Source organism: Carcharhinus amblyrhynchos, chromosome 27 (assembly GCF_965287045.1).
Source record: "Carcharhinus amblyrhynchos chromosome 27, sCarAmb.v2.hapA, whole genome shotgun sequence".
Taxonomy (NCBI): Eukaryota; Metazoa; Chordata; class Chondrichthyes; order Carcharhiniformes; family Carcharhinidae; genus Carcharhinus; species Carcharhinus amblyrhynchos.
The window spans coordinates 5,093,995-5,108,680 of record NC_137350.1 but is presented as its reverse complement, the minus strand read 5'-3'; the positions used below and the strand labels follow the sequence as shown (position 1 = coordinate 5,108,680).

The window sequence follows — 14,686 nt, the reverse complement described above, 5'->3', positions numbered from 1 at the left end:
GTCCTTAATTATGCTGGCTGCTTTGCCGAGGCAGTGGGAAGTGTAGACAGAGTCAACGGATGGGAGGCTGGTTTGCATGATGGATTGGGCTACATTCACGACATTTTGTAGTTCCTTGTGGTCTTGGGCAGAGCAGGAGCCCATACCAAGCTGTCATACAACCAGAAAGAATGCTTTCTATGGGGCATCTGTAAAAGTTGGAGAAAGTCATAGCTGACATTCCAAATTTCCTTAGTCTTCTGAGAAAGTAGAGGCGTTGGTGGGCTTTCTTAAGTATAGTATTGGCATGGGGGGATCAGGACCAATTGTTAGTGATCTGGACACCTGAAAACCTGAAGCTCTCAACCATTTCTATTTCTTCCCTGTTGATGTAGACAGGGGCATATTCTCCACTACAATTCCTGAAGTCGATGACAATTTCCTTCGTTTTGTTGACATTGAGGGAGAGATTATTGTTGTTGCACCAGTTCACCAGATTCTCTATCTCATTCCTGTACTCTGTCTTGTCATTGTTTGAGATCCGACCCACTACGATGGTGTCATCAGCAAACTTGAAAATCGAATTGGAGGGGAATTTGACCACACGGTCATAGGTGTATAAGGAGTATAGAAGGGGGCTGAGAACACAGCCTTGTGGGGCACTGGTGTTGAGGATGATCGTGGAGGAGGTGTTGTTGCCTATCCTTACTGATTGTGGTCTGTGAGTTAGGAAGTTCAGGATCCAGTCACAGAGGGAGGAACAGAGGCCCAGGCCACAGAGTTTGGAGATGAGTTTTGTAGGAATAATGGTGTTGAAGATGGAGCTGTAGCCAATAAATAGGAGTCTGACATAGGTGTCTTTGTTATCTAGGTGTTCCAGGGTTGAGTGCAGGGTCAGGGAGATGGCACTTGCTATGGATCTGTTGTGGTGGTAGGCAAACAGCAATGGATCCAAGCAATCTGGGAGGTAGGAATTGAATTGTGTAAGTCTGGTGAAGGACGCTGTATGGTGTTCTGCCAACACCATTCAGTATCCAGTGATCTCACTGTAACGCAGGATGAAATTAAAAAGATAATTCATCATCCCAGGGCAGCGCTTGGCCATCTGTCATAGAGCCATTGTCTTATCTGGATCGGGCTTTACACTATCGGCTGTGAGTAAGTGATCCACATTGGGAATCTGGTTGACCCTGGATCTGCGTTTTGCAGGTTAAGCTTCAGCTATATGGCCTTGATTCTGTTGAGGATGAGATGAAGAGATGCATCGTGCTCTGGCATAGCACACGACCCAAACTAGGATGCCAGCGATCAGCTTGCAGGATTGGCCCTGCAAAAGAGTTGGCCACTGTAAGACCTCACTGTCAATGGAGATCCCATGAGACATACAAAAAAAAATCTGCCCACTGGGGACATGAACATGGTTAGTTTTGAAGATTCTTCATGTAGTGGGTCTGCCGGAACCTGCGTTTTGCATCCAGGATGCTGAAATCCTGAGAAATGGGACTGCCTGCTATCACCTGTTCCGCTGTCATAGAACATAGGATGCTACAGTGCAGAAAGAGGCCCTTCGGCCCATCGCGTCTGCACCCACCACAATCCCACCCAGGCCCTACCCCTATATCCCTACACATTTCCCCGCTAATCCCTCTAACCTACACATACATCCCAGGACACTAAGGGACCATTTTAGCATGGCCAATCAACCTAACCCGCACATCTTTGGACTGTGGGAGGAAACCAGAGCACCCGGAGGAAACCCACGCAGACACGAGGAGAATGTGCAAACTCCACACAGACAGTGACCTGAGCCGCGAATCGAACCCAGGACCCGTGAAGCAGCAGTGCTAACCACTGTGCTACTGTGCCGCCCTTGTGAAACTTTGCCCTTGATTTTTTTTTAACACAGCAGCCAGCATTTATATAGTGCCTTCAGCATAGCAAAGTGTCCCAAGGCGCTTCACAGGAGTTTTATCAAATCAAGTTAGACACTGAGTCACATAAGGAAATAGGGCAGGTGACCAATAACTTTGGTCAGTTTAACAAGGCTCTTGGAGGAGGGTGGAGACCTGGAGAGGGAACTCCAGTTGAAAGTGTGGTTGCGAATGAAAACTGTGGCTGTGGACGAGGCTGGGATTGGAGGAGCGCAGAGATTGTGGCAGTTTCCTTGGCTGTTCAGACTGAAGGGTCCTGTTGGGTCTGAGCTTTCATTATCTGATATCAGGCAGCGTCCTAGGAATCTGGCACTATTTTTGCACTTTACACCCTGGGGACACGGAGGAGCAGTCACTCAGAGGCTCTTGTTCCTGTCCATGGCCAAGTAATGGAAAGTGCATGTCTTGAAGTGAGGGCCAGATCAAGTGTTTGAATGGTCTGTTGATCTTTTCTACACTAAGGGTTGGTATTTGGCTGTGGTACCAATGATAGGCTGCCTTCCCTTATGTTCCCGATGCTTTGCAGTCTCCAGGAAGATAGCTCAGCGATTAAAGGAGACAGGAACCACCCCCCCTTCAGTAAATAACATGGTGATGACCTGATCCCCTCTCACATTCTGATAAAACCCGGAATGCCCAAGCATCAAGGCTTCCAGCAGACAGGTGAATCTGGTTAGTGGCTGGGCCCGCCTTCCAGTTCACTGAACTCTCGGTTTCAGGTGGGTTCAGTAACAGGCTGATACTTTATGAAAATATGTCATCACAATCCATGTGTGTGTTGTGCCTTTGTGAGAAAATTAATCCTCGATCAGCCCCACTGCACAGAGCTACAGAATTGCTACAGGGCAGAAAGAGGCCAGTCAGCCCATCATGCCTGTGCTGACTCTCTGAATGAATAACTCAGCTAGCGCCACTCTCTCACCTTGCCCTGTAACCTGACACATTCTTCCTTCTCTGATAAGTCTAATTGCCTCCTGAATCCCTCGATCGGACCTGTCTCCACCACACTCTCAAGCAGTGGAACCCAGAGCCCAAAATTCCTTCAGAAAAATAAACACTGTGTTTTGCCAGGTATTTTTCAACGAGGGTACAAACTCCAAAGCCCCAGAATAGGTCTGTTACATCGATCCGTCAGAGTGTATAGCTGCTGCTATTAACCAATCGCCTCTGTGTCATCAGGAGAGGAGTGGAGAGTTCATCACATCATTGCATCACAATTGTAAACATTAACACGCATTACCATTGTAGGAAAGTAACCCTTTCTCTACAGATTATAACTGATTCACCACAGAATCTTGCACACACACACGTAGACACACACGTGTGCACACACACGTAGACACACGCATGCACACACGTAGACACACGCATGCACACATGTAGACACACACATGCACACACATACACACGCATGCACACATGCATAAACACATGCATGCACACACAACATATGCACACACAGACACACATGCACACACACACAGACACACACAGTAACAGACTTGCAGACACACACACACACAACATATGCACACAGACACACATGCACACAGACACACGCACACACAGACACACACCGACACGCACACACATACAGGCACGCACACACAGAACATACGCATACAGGCACAACCTATGCGCACACACACACACAACCTATGCACACAGTCACACATGTATGCGCACACACACACACACACCCACATGCACACACCCACAGACATACACACACACACGCACACACAGACACACACACACGCACAAACTCTCAGACACACACACACCTCTGTCTATCTCGCGCTGGGTTGATTGATTTCCTGACTCTTGTCCCTGTGGTTATTAAGTCATTCCCAGGCTGTAACTGTGTCATTGCCTCTCACTGGGTTTTGTCCCATCCACACGATGGGGGTGATTGAATTGGAACATCAGCAGTTTGTATTTATTCAGCACCTTTTTTATCGTAAACCATCCTGTATTAGTTGACTGGAGCATTATAAAGATGACACTGAACTATGTGAGGTATTAGCACAGGGGACCAAAAGCTTGATCAGAGATCAGTTTTAGGGGGTTCTGTAAAGGAGAGGGTGAGCTTGAGAGGCAAATAGAGGAAACTCTAGAACTTAGCGTCTGGTAGAACAATGAAAATGGGAATAGAGAGGTCTCTCCCCTGTTTGTATCTCATATCAGTTGTTCCAACATTGACCACATTAACTGGATTAACCCCCATTTTATCCATATTCCTCCCCATTCCTGACATTGATTCTGAGATGTGGAGATGCTGGTGTTGGACTGGGGTAAACACAGTAAGAAGTCTCACAACACCAGATTAGAGTCCAACCTTCCACAAACCTGACGAAGGAGCACCGTTTCCGAAAGCTTGTGGGATTACTGTCAAATAAACTGGTTGGACTCTAAGCTGGTGTTGTGAGAATTCTTACATTGACTCTAAGGGCAGGTCTGGCAGCTTGCAGAGAAAGGGTTATCAGCTTTCTCAGATGACTACAGTCCGGCCTGTGAGAGGCAGTGAGAATTTAAACAAGGGTGGGGGAAAACACTAACAAATCTCTCCAACTTTTGTCGTTTTGACAAGCAGATCCAATTGGAAAGTAGAATGGGGTAGGCGAATAAAGGCAAGGCCCTTTTCTGGAGGTTGTATTCACTGAGTTGCTGTCTTCTGAACTTTTACCTCCTCTGCCTCTCACAGGACTGCTCGAAGATGAAGATATAAAATTCATGATGACGGGGAGCAACTTGCAGAAGATAAAGTCAAGATTGTGGAAGAAGGATCGATGGATGAAACTGCAGGAGGATGGGCTATCCATCTGGTGCGAGTCCAAATGCCGGAAAAAGCCATCGACCTGTGAGTATCTCTCTCGTCCAGCATTGAGCGAGGCAGCACAGCTCCGCCTGGAACACTGGCTACAAACTGCTTTGTGGGAATGTTATTTATGAATTGTTCGGATGGTGTGAAAGGCGCTATATAAATGCAGGCTCTTTTTCCATTTTACCGATGACACATTATTGCTTCAGCCAGCCTGAATCGTTCTCCGAAAGTTGGCACTAGACATCTCAATAGAAAGTCAGGCACCAAGTTGAGGTCCCTTCTTCTCATGGAATATAGAACATTACAGCGCTGTACAGGCCCTTCGGCCCTCGATGTTGCACCGACCAGTGGAACCAATCTAATGACCCTCTAACCTAAACTATTCCCATGTTGTCCATAAGTTCTGCCTGAGGGTTGGGTGATGAAGAGGACTTTGACTGATAATCAAATGACATGTTATGTCACTGTGACAAAGATCTCTCCTCATCCGTCTCCGCCTGTCTGCAGCCTCTGCCATATCATCCTGATCTAGCGCCTCTCCTCCATTATTCAGCTGGGTGGAACTGCACTTGCCTGCCATTCTTATCAATCTAATTGTCACCTTTTCCTGCTCCCACATTGTCACCACTGGTGTCCCTTCCTATATCTCATCCCTCTTCCGCCCCTTTATCCAAAGACTCACTGGGCTGACCTTTTGCAGTTGACAGTACCTAACCCTGCCTCCTCACCATCTCTCTCGACCTGCCCACTGTTGCTACATTATGAGACTGTGTATCGGACATCCACCAGCAGAAATTTCCTCCAACGAAACATTGAGAAATTTCACTGCTTCTCTGTGTTTCCAGCCCCTCTCCAACTCCATCCCTCTGCCAGATCAGGAGTTCATGACATTGGTGTCATATTTGACCCCACATGAGTTTTGAACCAGTTTCACTCTCCATCGCTAAGGCTGCCTGTTGCCAGTTACAGAAAACTCATCCCCTGCCTGATCTCATCGTGATGTGGAGATGCCGGTGTTGGACTCGGGTAAAAGAGAAAGAAATCTCACAACACCAGTTTAAAGTCCAAACAGGTTTATTTGTAGCAAAAGCTGCAAGCTTTCGGGACAGGCTGCCCCTTCGTCAGGTGGCTGGGAGTTCTGATCGTAAAAAGGACATAAAGACACAAACTCAATTTACAAGCGTAATGATTGGAATGTGAGTCTTTACAGCTAATCAATTCTTAAAGGTACAGACAATGTGAGTGGAGAGAGCATTAAGCACAGGTTAAAGAGATGCGTATTGTTTCCAGACAGGACAGTTAGTGAGATTTTGCAAATCCAGGCAAGTTGTTGGGATTACAGACAGTGCGACATGAACCCAAGACCCTGGTTGAGGCCGTTCTCATGTGTGTTGGACTTGGCTATCAGTTTCTGCTCAGCGACTCTGCGCTGTCATGTGTACTGAAGGCCGTCTTGGAGAATGCTTACCCGAAGGTCAGAGGCCGAATGCCCGTGACTGCAGAAGTGTTCCCCAGCAGGAAGAGAGCAGTGATTGCCGAGCGGTGTTCATTCATCCACTGTCGTAACGTCTCATCGTGCGTTATCTCCAGAACTCACTGCTCCAGCACTCCTGGCTGCTCTCCTCCATTCTGAGGTCATTCAGAACTTTATTGCTCATATCCTTACTCACATCAGCCCCGTTCATCTTTCACTTATACATTGGCTCCCAGTCAAGCAATAGCCTGATTTTGAAATTCCCATTCTGGTTTACAAATGCCTGCGTAGCCTCATGCTTCACAAACCCCAGTAACTTCCCCCAGCCCCACAACCATGGAGCTATCTGCTGTCATCTAAATCTGGCCTTTTGATCAACTCTGATGGTGGAAGCTCTCCACTATTGGCGACCAAGCCATCAGCCCCCTGGGCCCTAAGCTCTGGAATTCCCTCCTTACCTCTCGCCACCTCGCTCCCTTCCCTTATGACACTCCTTAACATCTTCCTCTTTGACCAAGTTTTGATGAGCCTTTTTGTTGAATCTCGTAATATTGCTGCTACTGTTTGGTTATGTTAAGGGTGCTATATAAATGCAGGTTGTTGTTGCCGCTGATAATTAGGGTGATGACAATAAAGGCTTTGATTGGAGAGTTGGGTTCTGGAAGCTTCAATGGACCGTATGTTCTTTCCATAGAACCGCAGAAAATTACAGCACGGAGGGAGGCCATTCAGCCCATCTTGTCCATGCCAGCCCACGGACACCCTTTCTAATCCCATTTTCCAGCACCCGGCCCATAACCCTGCAGTTTACAGCACTTAAGGGGCACGTCCAGGTAATTTTTTAAATGAGTTTAGGGTCTCTGCCTCCACCACCAATTCAGGTAGTGAATTCCAGGCACCCACCACCCTCTGCATGAAGACATCCTTCCTCACGTCTCCTCTATACCTTCTGCCACTTAGCTTGAATTTAAGTTGGCTCTAGAATTCTCTGCCAAGGGAAACAATTTTGTCCTGTTCACTCAATCTCTTCCCCTCAGAATTTTGTGCCCCTCAATCCATCACCCCTCAACCTTCTTTGTTCTAAGGAAAATATCCCCCCCTGTTGGACTGTAGATTCCATCGGACCTGACCTGTACATTGAGGGTGTGACCTTAGGTTGTTCATTGCTCTGGCAGGGGCTGAGAATGAAGATGCAGTCCTTTCGGGAGTGAAATTTGGAAACATTTCTATTGCACAGACTGGGTGGTTAAAGTTTACGGACATAAGAACTAGGAGCAGGTGTAGCCATCTGGCCCCTCGAGCCTGCCCTGCCATTCAATAAGATCATGGCTGATCTTTGTGTGGACTCAGCTCCACTTACCCGCCCGCTCACCATAACCCTTAATTCCTTTACTGTTCAAAAATCTATCTATCCTTGCCTTAAAAACAGTCAATGAGGTAGCCTCAACTGGGCAGGGAACTCCACAGATTCACAATCCTTTGTGTGAAGAACTTAAACATAGAATCCCTATAGTGCAGAAGGAGGCCCATCGATTCTGCACTGACCACAATCCCACCCAGGTCCCCCCCCATATTTACCCTGCTAATCCCCTTACACTAGGGTCAATTTAGCATTGCTAGTCAACCGAACACGCACATCTTCGTGACTGTGGGAGGAAACTGGAGTACCCGGAGGAAACCCACGCAGACACGGGGAGAATGTGCAGACAGTGACCCGAGACAGGAATTGAACTCGCATCCCTGGCGCTATGAGGCAGCAGTGCTAACCACTGTGCTGCCTCTCCTCAACTCAGTTCCTCCTCAACTCAGTCCTAAATCTGATCTCCCTTACTTTGAGGCCATGCCCCCTAGTTCTAGTTTCACCCGCCAGTGGAAACAACTTCCCCGCTTCTACCTTATCTATTCCCTTCATAATCTTATATGTTTCTATAAGATCTCCCCTCATTCTTTTGAATGCTAATGAGTACAGCCCCAGTCTACTCAGTCTCTCTTCATTAGCCAACCCTCTCAACTCCAGAATCAACCCAGTGAATCTCCTCTGCACCCCCTCCAGTGCCAGTATATCCTTTCTCAAGTCATTGGAATTGGAGTTCTCTTCCACAAACAAAAATTGATTTGAGATCCATTATTAATTTAAGATCTCAGGTTGATAGAATTTTGCTCATCAAAGGATTCGGGGACACGGGGTAAAGGTGGGTAAAAGTACAGATTGGCCATGGTCTCATTGGAAAGAAGAACAGATGCACAATGTCCTGTTCCTTTGCTCCTGCAGTGGGAATATTGATGCACACAGTTAATGATATCCAGTTTACCTGCCCATTGTGTAACTGACCTTCCTAACTTTAACTAGGTATAACTAAGTTATAGCAGGCTACTGGTCCAGCAAACTGAAACATTAATCTTCTTCCCCAGATCTAACTCAGTTCCAATTTAACTTGTCCCCTTTCAACACAAGCCTGAACTGATAGTCAATAGCACATCACTCTCTGATCCAAGCTTATTTTCCTAGTTACAGCTCCACGTGCAAATTCAGACACCTCCGGGAAGATTGTGTGTAAGTGAAGTTTACAGGGATAGAAACATTCAGAGGGACATTTCAGAATGAGAGTGTTCCCGGGGAAGGGACCTGGGATTAGGACTGACCAACATGAGAAGCTCATGATGGGTGATAGTGAAGCTTTGGAAAAGGTGAACTCGGGGGGGGCGGGGCGGGGGGGGCGGGGTGGGGCGGTGGGGCGGGGGGGGGGAGGAAACGCGGGACTTATTCCCAATTTAAACCGTCTCAGACTGTAGTGAGACAGAGCCTCTTGGTTGTGGCAAGAATGACAAAAGCACTGTGTGCAACCTGTCAAATTGTGCTACAGTCCAAAAGAGAAAATGCTGGAAAATCTCAGCAGGTCTGGCAGCATCTGTAGAGAGAGAAAAGAGCTGACATTTCGAGTCCAGATGACTCTTTTGTCAAAGCTGAAATTTTGGAAGCTTTAGATTCCAGCATCGCTGTAATTTGCTTTTATCTATATTTTTAGGTTGTGCTACGGGGTTGAGACAAGTTATAATATCAAGTCAGACCACATGCTGGACAATGATTGAATGTGGGAAACTTGCCCCTAAGAATATATCCCACATAATACATATACCAGAGTGAAAGCTCCCTTATTCTGCTTTTAAACAGCAAGCTTGCCTTGTACTCTGGCTGTAATATCCTGAACATGTCTGCATGAACAGTCAGACTGTAGACAGTTGTTTAAGTTCAGTGACTCAGAGCCTGGCCCCAAGTCAAAGGGCTGATATCATTACTCCTCTTCAAAAAAAAATCCATTTTGCCATTCCTTTTCTCATTCCTCTTTCACTGCGTGTTTCCTTTCTCTCCACCTGGTACAGGCAACACAGTGAATAGCGCTGCTGCTTCACAACGCCAGGGACCCGGGTTCGATTCCTGGCTTGTCTGTGTGGAGTTTGCACGTTCTCCCCGTGTCTGCGTGGGTTTCCTCTGGGTGCTCCGGTTTCCTCCCCACTCCAAAGATATGCAGGTTAGGTGGATTGGTCATGCTAAATTGCCCCTTTAGTTTCAAGGGGACCAGCTAGGATAAATGCATGGGGATAGGTTCTGGGTAGGATTGTAGTCCTTGATGGGCCAAATGGCCTCCTTCTGCGCTGTAGGAATTCTATGAATCTATCCCCCTTTCCCAGGTCTGTAGTAAAGACATCTACAAATAACAGTAACAGACCAGGCAAAATATAACAGACACAGATTAGTGAAGAGGCCGTTGCCTACCAAGAGAGATGTGGGGGGGTTTTGAGATCATTACATGGGCTCGAGTCACATTCTTTCATTTGATGCCTGCTTTCTACACACCCAGAGATGAAAGTTCAACAATGCCCGTTAAATGAAGCAAACTGGGAGGTTTTGGCACGTCAAACAGGACCTAGAACCATACAGTGCAGAAAGAGGCCCTTCGGCCCATCGAGTCTGCACCAAACACTATCCCACCCAGGCCGTACCCCCATATTATACCCACTAATCCCTCTAACCTACACATCCCTGGACACTAAGGGCAATTTCTTAGCACGGCCAATCAACCTAACCCGCACATCTTTGGACTGTGGGAGGAAACCGGAGCACCCGGAGGAAACCCACACAGACACGGAGAGAATGTGCAAACTCCACACAGACAGTGACCCGAGCCGGGAATCGAACCCAGGCACCCTGGAGCTGTGAAGCAGCAGTGCTAACCACTGTGCTACAGTGCCGCCCAAAACAACCTCAAAAAGAATGAACAGCTCAGTAAGGATTATCCATTCAAAGAGAGAATTGTGTGATTAGTAAGTCAGAAAAATGGAAACATAATCGAATTGTAAGTGTTGAAGTATTTGCTGCTTAGCTCCGAGAAGGCATTACTACACTTACAGCAAACTGCCAGCTGTGTTTTATAGGCATTGGCTGCCCTGGAGCTGTGTTATGCAGCTAGTCCTAAATGGTTTAGCATGGGCCATTGTAAAAAAAATATTTATTTCCTTAAATAGAAAGCATGTGCAAACCATCAGCTGCTCCGTACCAGATGTTACATGTTGAAGTTTCAAAGGCTCTCACGCTCTGGGGAGGAGAGGCAGGCAGGGTGGAGCTGACCCTGACTATAATTACACTGCAGTTTCTCATTGCTTTAAGATACAGGGCGGGATTCTCCAACTTCATCCAGCCTGCTGCCAGCGAGAATGGAGAATCTGGTGCTCGGCCAAAACTCCATTCACTACGAGGGCACCGGAGAATCCCAGCTACGGGTGAGGCCAGAAGATTCCGGCGATAATTTGGAACTTTGCAATGCTATCTCTCATCGACCACTGAGAGAGGCTATTGGGATGATGACCTTTAACATAGAACATAGAACATTACAGCGCAGAACAGGCCCTTCGGCCCACGATGTTGCGCCGACCAGTTACAAAAACAATGACCCACTAGCCTATACCAATCCCTTTTCGTCCATAAACCTATCCATAGATCTCTTAAACGCCCCCAAACTAGGCGCATTTACAACTGCAGCAGGCAGGGCATTCCAATCCCTCACCACCCGCTGAGTAAAGAACCTACCCCTGACATCCGTCCTGTAGCTACCCCCCCTTAATTTAAAGCCATGCCCCCTCGTGCTAGCTTTCTCCATCCGAGGAAAAAGGCTATCACTATCCACCCTATCTAAACCTCTAATCATCTTATATGTTTCAATAAGATCCCCTCTTAGCCGCCTTCTTTCCAACGAAAACAACCCTAAGTCGAAGGGTTACCTTTACCTCGAAGGGACTGGACTCTGAGGAGGCGGAAGTCATGCTTTAGATAATTCAGACCTTAAACACCATCGTGGCCAGTGCATTCCATTCTGAGGAGGACAGGTTAGCCTTGGTGAATCACGGATTCAGCAGCATGGTCCCAGAGCTTAGCGGGTTCAGTAAAGGTTGACTCAAAGTGAACTGTTATTCCTTTGAGTTTAGAAAGTTGAGGGTGATCACAGCAAGGCTTTTGAAATACATGATTTAGTAAATACAGCGAAACTGTTGCCTCTGGTGGGGCAGTTCGGATGTAGAGATGCCGGCGTTGGACTGGGGTAAACACAGTAAGGAGTCTGACAACACCAGGTTAAAGTCCAACCAGTTTATTTGATAGTAAACCCACAAGCTTTCGGAAACGGTGTCCCTTCATCAGGTGTGTGGAAGGTTCTGATCAGAGGAGGGCATATAAAGACACACACAGTTTACAGAATACTGATTAGATAAACTGGTTGGACTTTAACCTGGTGTTGTGAGACTTCTCATGGCAATTCGGAGCCAGGGAGCATTTTATTAGAAGTAGAAATAGACTATTCAGGAGGAAAATCAGAATTCTTTGTTCCGAACTGCTGTGGCTGCTGCATCCCTGCCATTTGCTGGGCTGGAATCAATAGATTTTTTGTCGGGTAAGTTTATCAAAGGCCGTGAAGGCTTGGAGTGGCACGGTAGCACAGTGGTTAGCACTGCTGCTTCACAGCTCTAGGGTCCTGGGTTCGATTCCCGGCTTGGGTCACTGTCTGTGTGGAGTTTGCACATTCTCCTCGTGTCTGCGTGGGTTTCCTCCGGGTGCTCCGGTTTCCTCCCACAGTCCAAAGATGTGCGGGTTAGGTTGATTGGCCGTGCTAAGAAATTGCCGCTTAGTGTCCAGGGATGTGTAGGTTAGAGGGATTAGTGGGTATGATATGGGGGTAGAGCCTGGGTGGGATTGTGTTTGGTGCAGACTCGATGGGCCAAAGGGCCTCTTTCTGCACTGTAGGGTTCTATGGTAAATATCAACCAGGTTTGAATATAATATGAACCATGCAGCCCTGTGACCAAGCTTTTGGTCATTTGACCTTTATGTGACTGGATGTTGTACTTTGTTTTATAATGGTCCAAAAATTGTTTATTCCTGTTCAGCGCAGGAATGGAAAGGGAACCACGGCCAAGCCATAGCTTGCAAGGGAAAATTGATCTTTCTCTACAATCTAGCTATGACTGTAACACTACATTCTGCACTCTCTCCTTTCCTTCTCTACAAATGGCATGTTTTGTCTGTATAGAGTGCAAGAAATAATACATGTTTACATGTGACAATAATAAATCTAATCAAAAAATTAGAGATATGTGTTTCAGAGAAGGAGCATACAAATTGGCAAGAAAAAAACAATCTCGAGATGGATCAAAAGTTGGTTAACAGATAGGAAGCAAAGAGTTGGCATAAATGGGCCTTTTTCTGATTGGCAGTCAGTGATTAGTGGAGTTCCGCAGGGATCTGTGTTAGGACCCCAACTGTTCATATTATGTATTAATAATTTGGAAATGGGAACTAAATGTATTATTGCCAAATTTGCAGATGATACAAAGTTGGGTGGGAGGGTGAGCTGTGAGGAGGATGCAGAGATGTTTCAGTGTGATTTGGACAGGCTGAGTGTATGGGCATCTGCATGGCAGATGCAGTGTAATGTGGATAAATGTGAGGTTATCCACTTTGGTAGCAATAATAGGAAAGCAGATTATAATATGAATGGGTATGAATTGAGAGAGGTGGATACTCAGCAAGAACTTGGTTTCCTCATAAGCGCACAGGCATAGCAGGCAGTAAAGAAGGCGAATGGTATGTTGGCCTTCAAAGCAAGAGAATTTGAGTATAGGAATAGGGGTGCAATTGTACAGGGTGTTGGTGAGACCACACCTGGAATATTGTGTGCATTTGTTATCTGATTTATTATTGTCACATATATTGGTATACAATGAACAGTATTGTTTCTTGCACACTATAGAGACAAAGCATACCATTCATAGAGTGCATAGGGGAGAAGGAAAGGAGAGGGTGCAAAACGTAGTGTTACAGTCATAGCCAGGGTGTAGAGAAAGATCAACTTAATATAAGGTAGGTCCAGTCAAAAGTCTGACGGTAGCAGGGAAAAAGCTGTTTTTGAGTCAGTTGGTATGTGATCTCAGATTTTTGTATCTTTTTCCCAACAGAAGAAGGTGGAAGAAAGTATGTTCGGGGTGCATGGGGTCCTTGATTATGCTGGCTGCTTTGCCAAGGCAGTGGGAAATGTAGACAGAGTCAATGGATGCGAGGCTGGTTTACGTGATGGACTGGGCTACTTTCACAACTCTGTATTTGTTTGCAGTTGTGGTCAGAGCAGGAGCCATACCAAGCTGTGATACATTCAGATAGGATGCTTTCTACGGTGCATCTGTCAAAGTTGGTGAGAGCCATAGCAGACATGCCAAATTTCCTTAGTCTCCTGAGAAAGTAGAGGTGTTGGTGGGCTTTCTTTGTTAGAATATAACCAATGATGACATTGGATCTATTGTAGTGTGACCAATAGTAACAAGCTGTAAAGGTCAGCTGACCCAGTAAACTATGTAACCACAGGCAAAATGATGTGATGATCAGCTGACTCAGTATAAATAAGAACCTGTTGTGAATTGTGGGGCAGCTTGGAATGGCCTAGGGTGCAGCCTCAAGTGTTGGAGTAATGAAGTTTCTTTATTAAACCTTTATCTTTGATTTATAAATTGGAATAAATTTTGTTTTATTTTGTTGCCTACAACGGAAGAGTTCTTTCTTGTGGATCAACGTTGGTAGCAGTGGAATTCCCATCGTAACTTGGTGTTTGTTTTTGAAGAAATGCTACAACCATGGCAGAAGGTAGCAGTAAACCGATGGGGTTTGATAGCCCCCCTATCTTTTCAGATGCCAAACCATATCGGCAATGGAAGGCAGAGGTGGAAGTGTGGGCCCCTGCCACCAAATACCGAACAAAAGCAAGGTATGGCATTGGCTTTGTCACTTCCAATTAGGAGCAAGATAAGGGGCAAAGTAATTTCCAATTGGATGGCAGATGCCCTAAATAGAGAAGATGGGCTACGTCTCCTGCTATGATACTTTGATAAGTTTTACCAAAGAATTGAGTTCTTGGGGAATTATGAAGGATGGGTGATGTT

General features: G+C 46.3%; 1 protein-coding gene across 1 annotated transcript in view; it reads left to right on the top strand.

Annotated features, from left to right (window-relative positions):
- LOC145359286 (1-phosphatidylinositol 4,5-bisphosphate phosphodiesterase delta-3-like) overlaps positions 1 to 14,686 on the top strand; it is a 132,725-nt gene that overhangs the window by 14,087 nt on the left and 103,952 nt on the right. Inside the window, exon 2 of the mRNA XM_080213834.1 lies at positions 4,615 to 4,770. Coding sequence (XP_080069960.1) covers positions 4,615 to 4,770 — 156 coding nt within the window. The remainder of the gene's footprint in view (positions 1 to 4,614; positions 4,771 to 14,686) is intronic.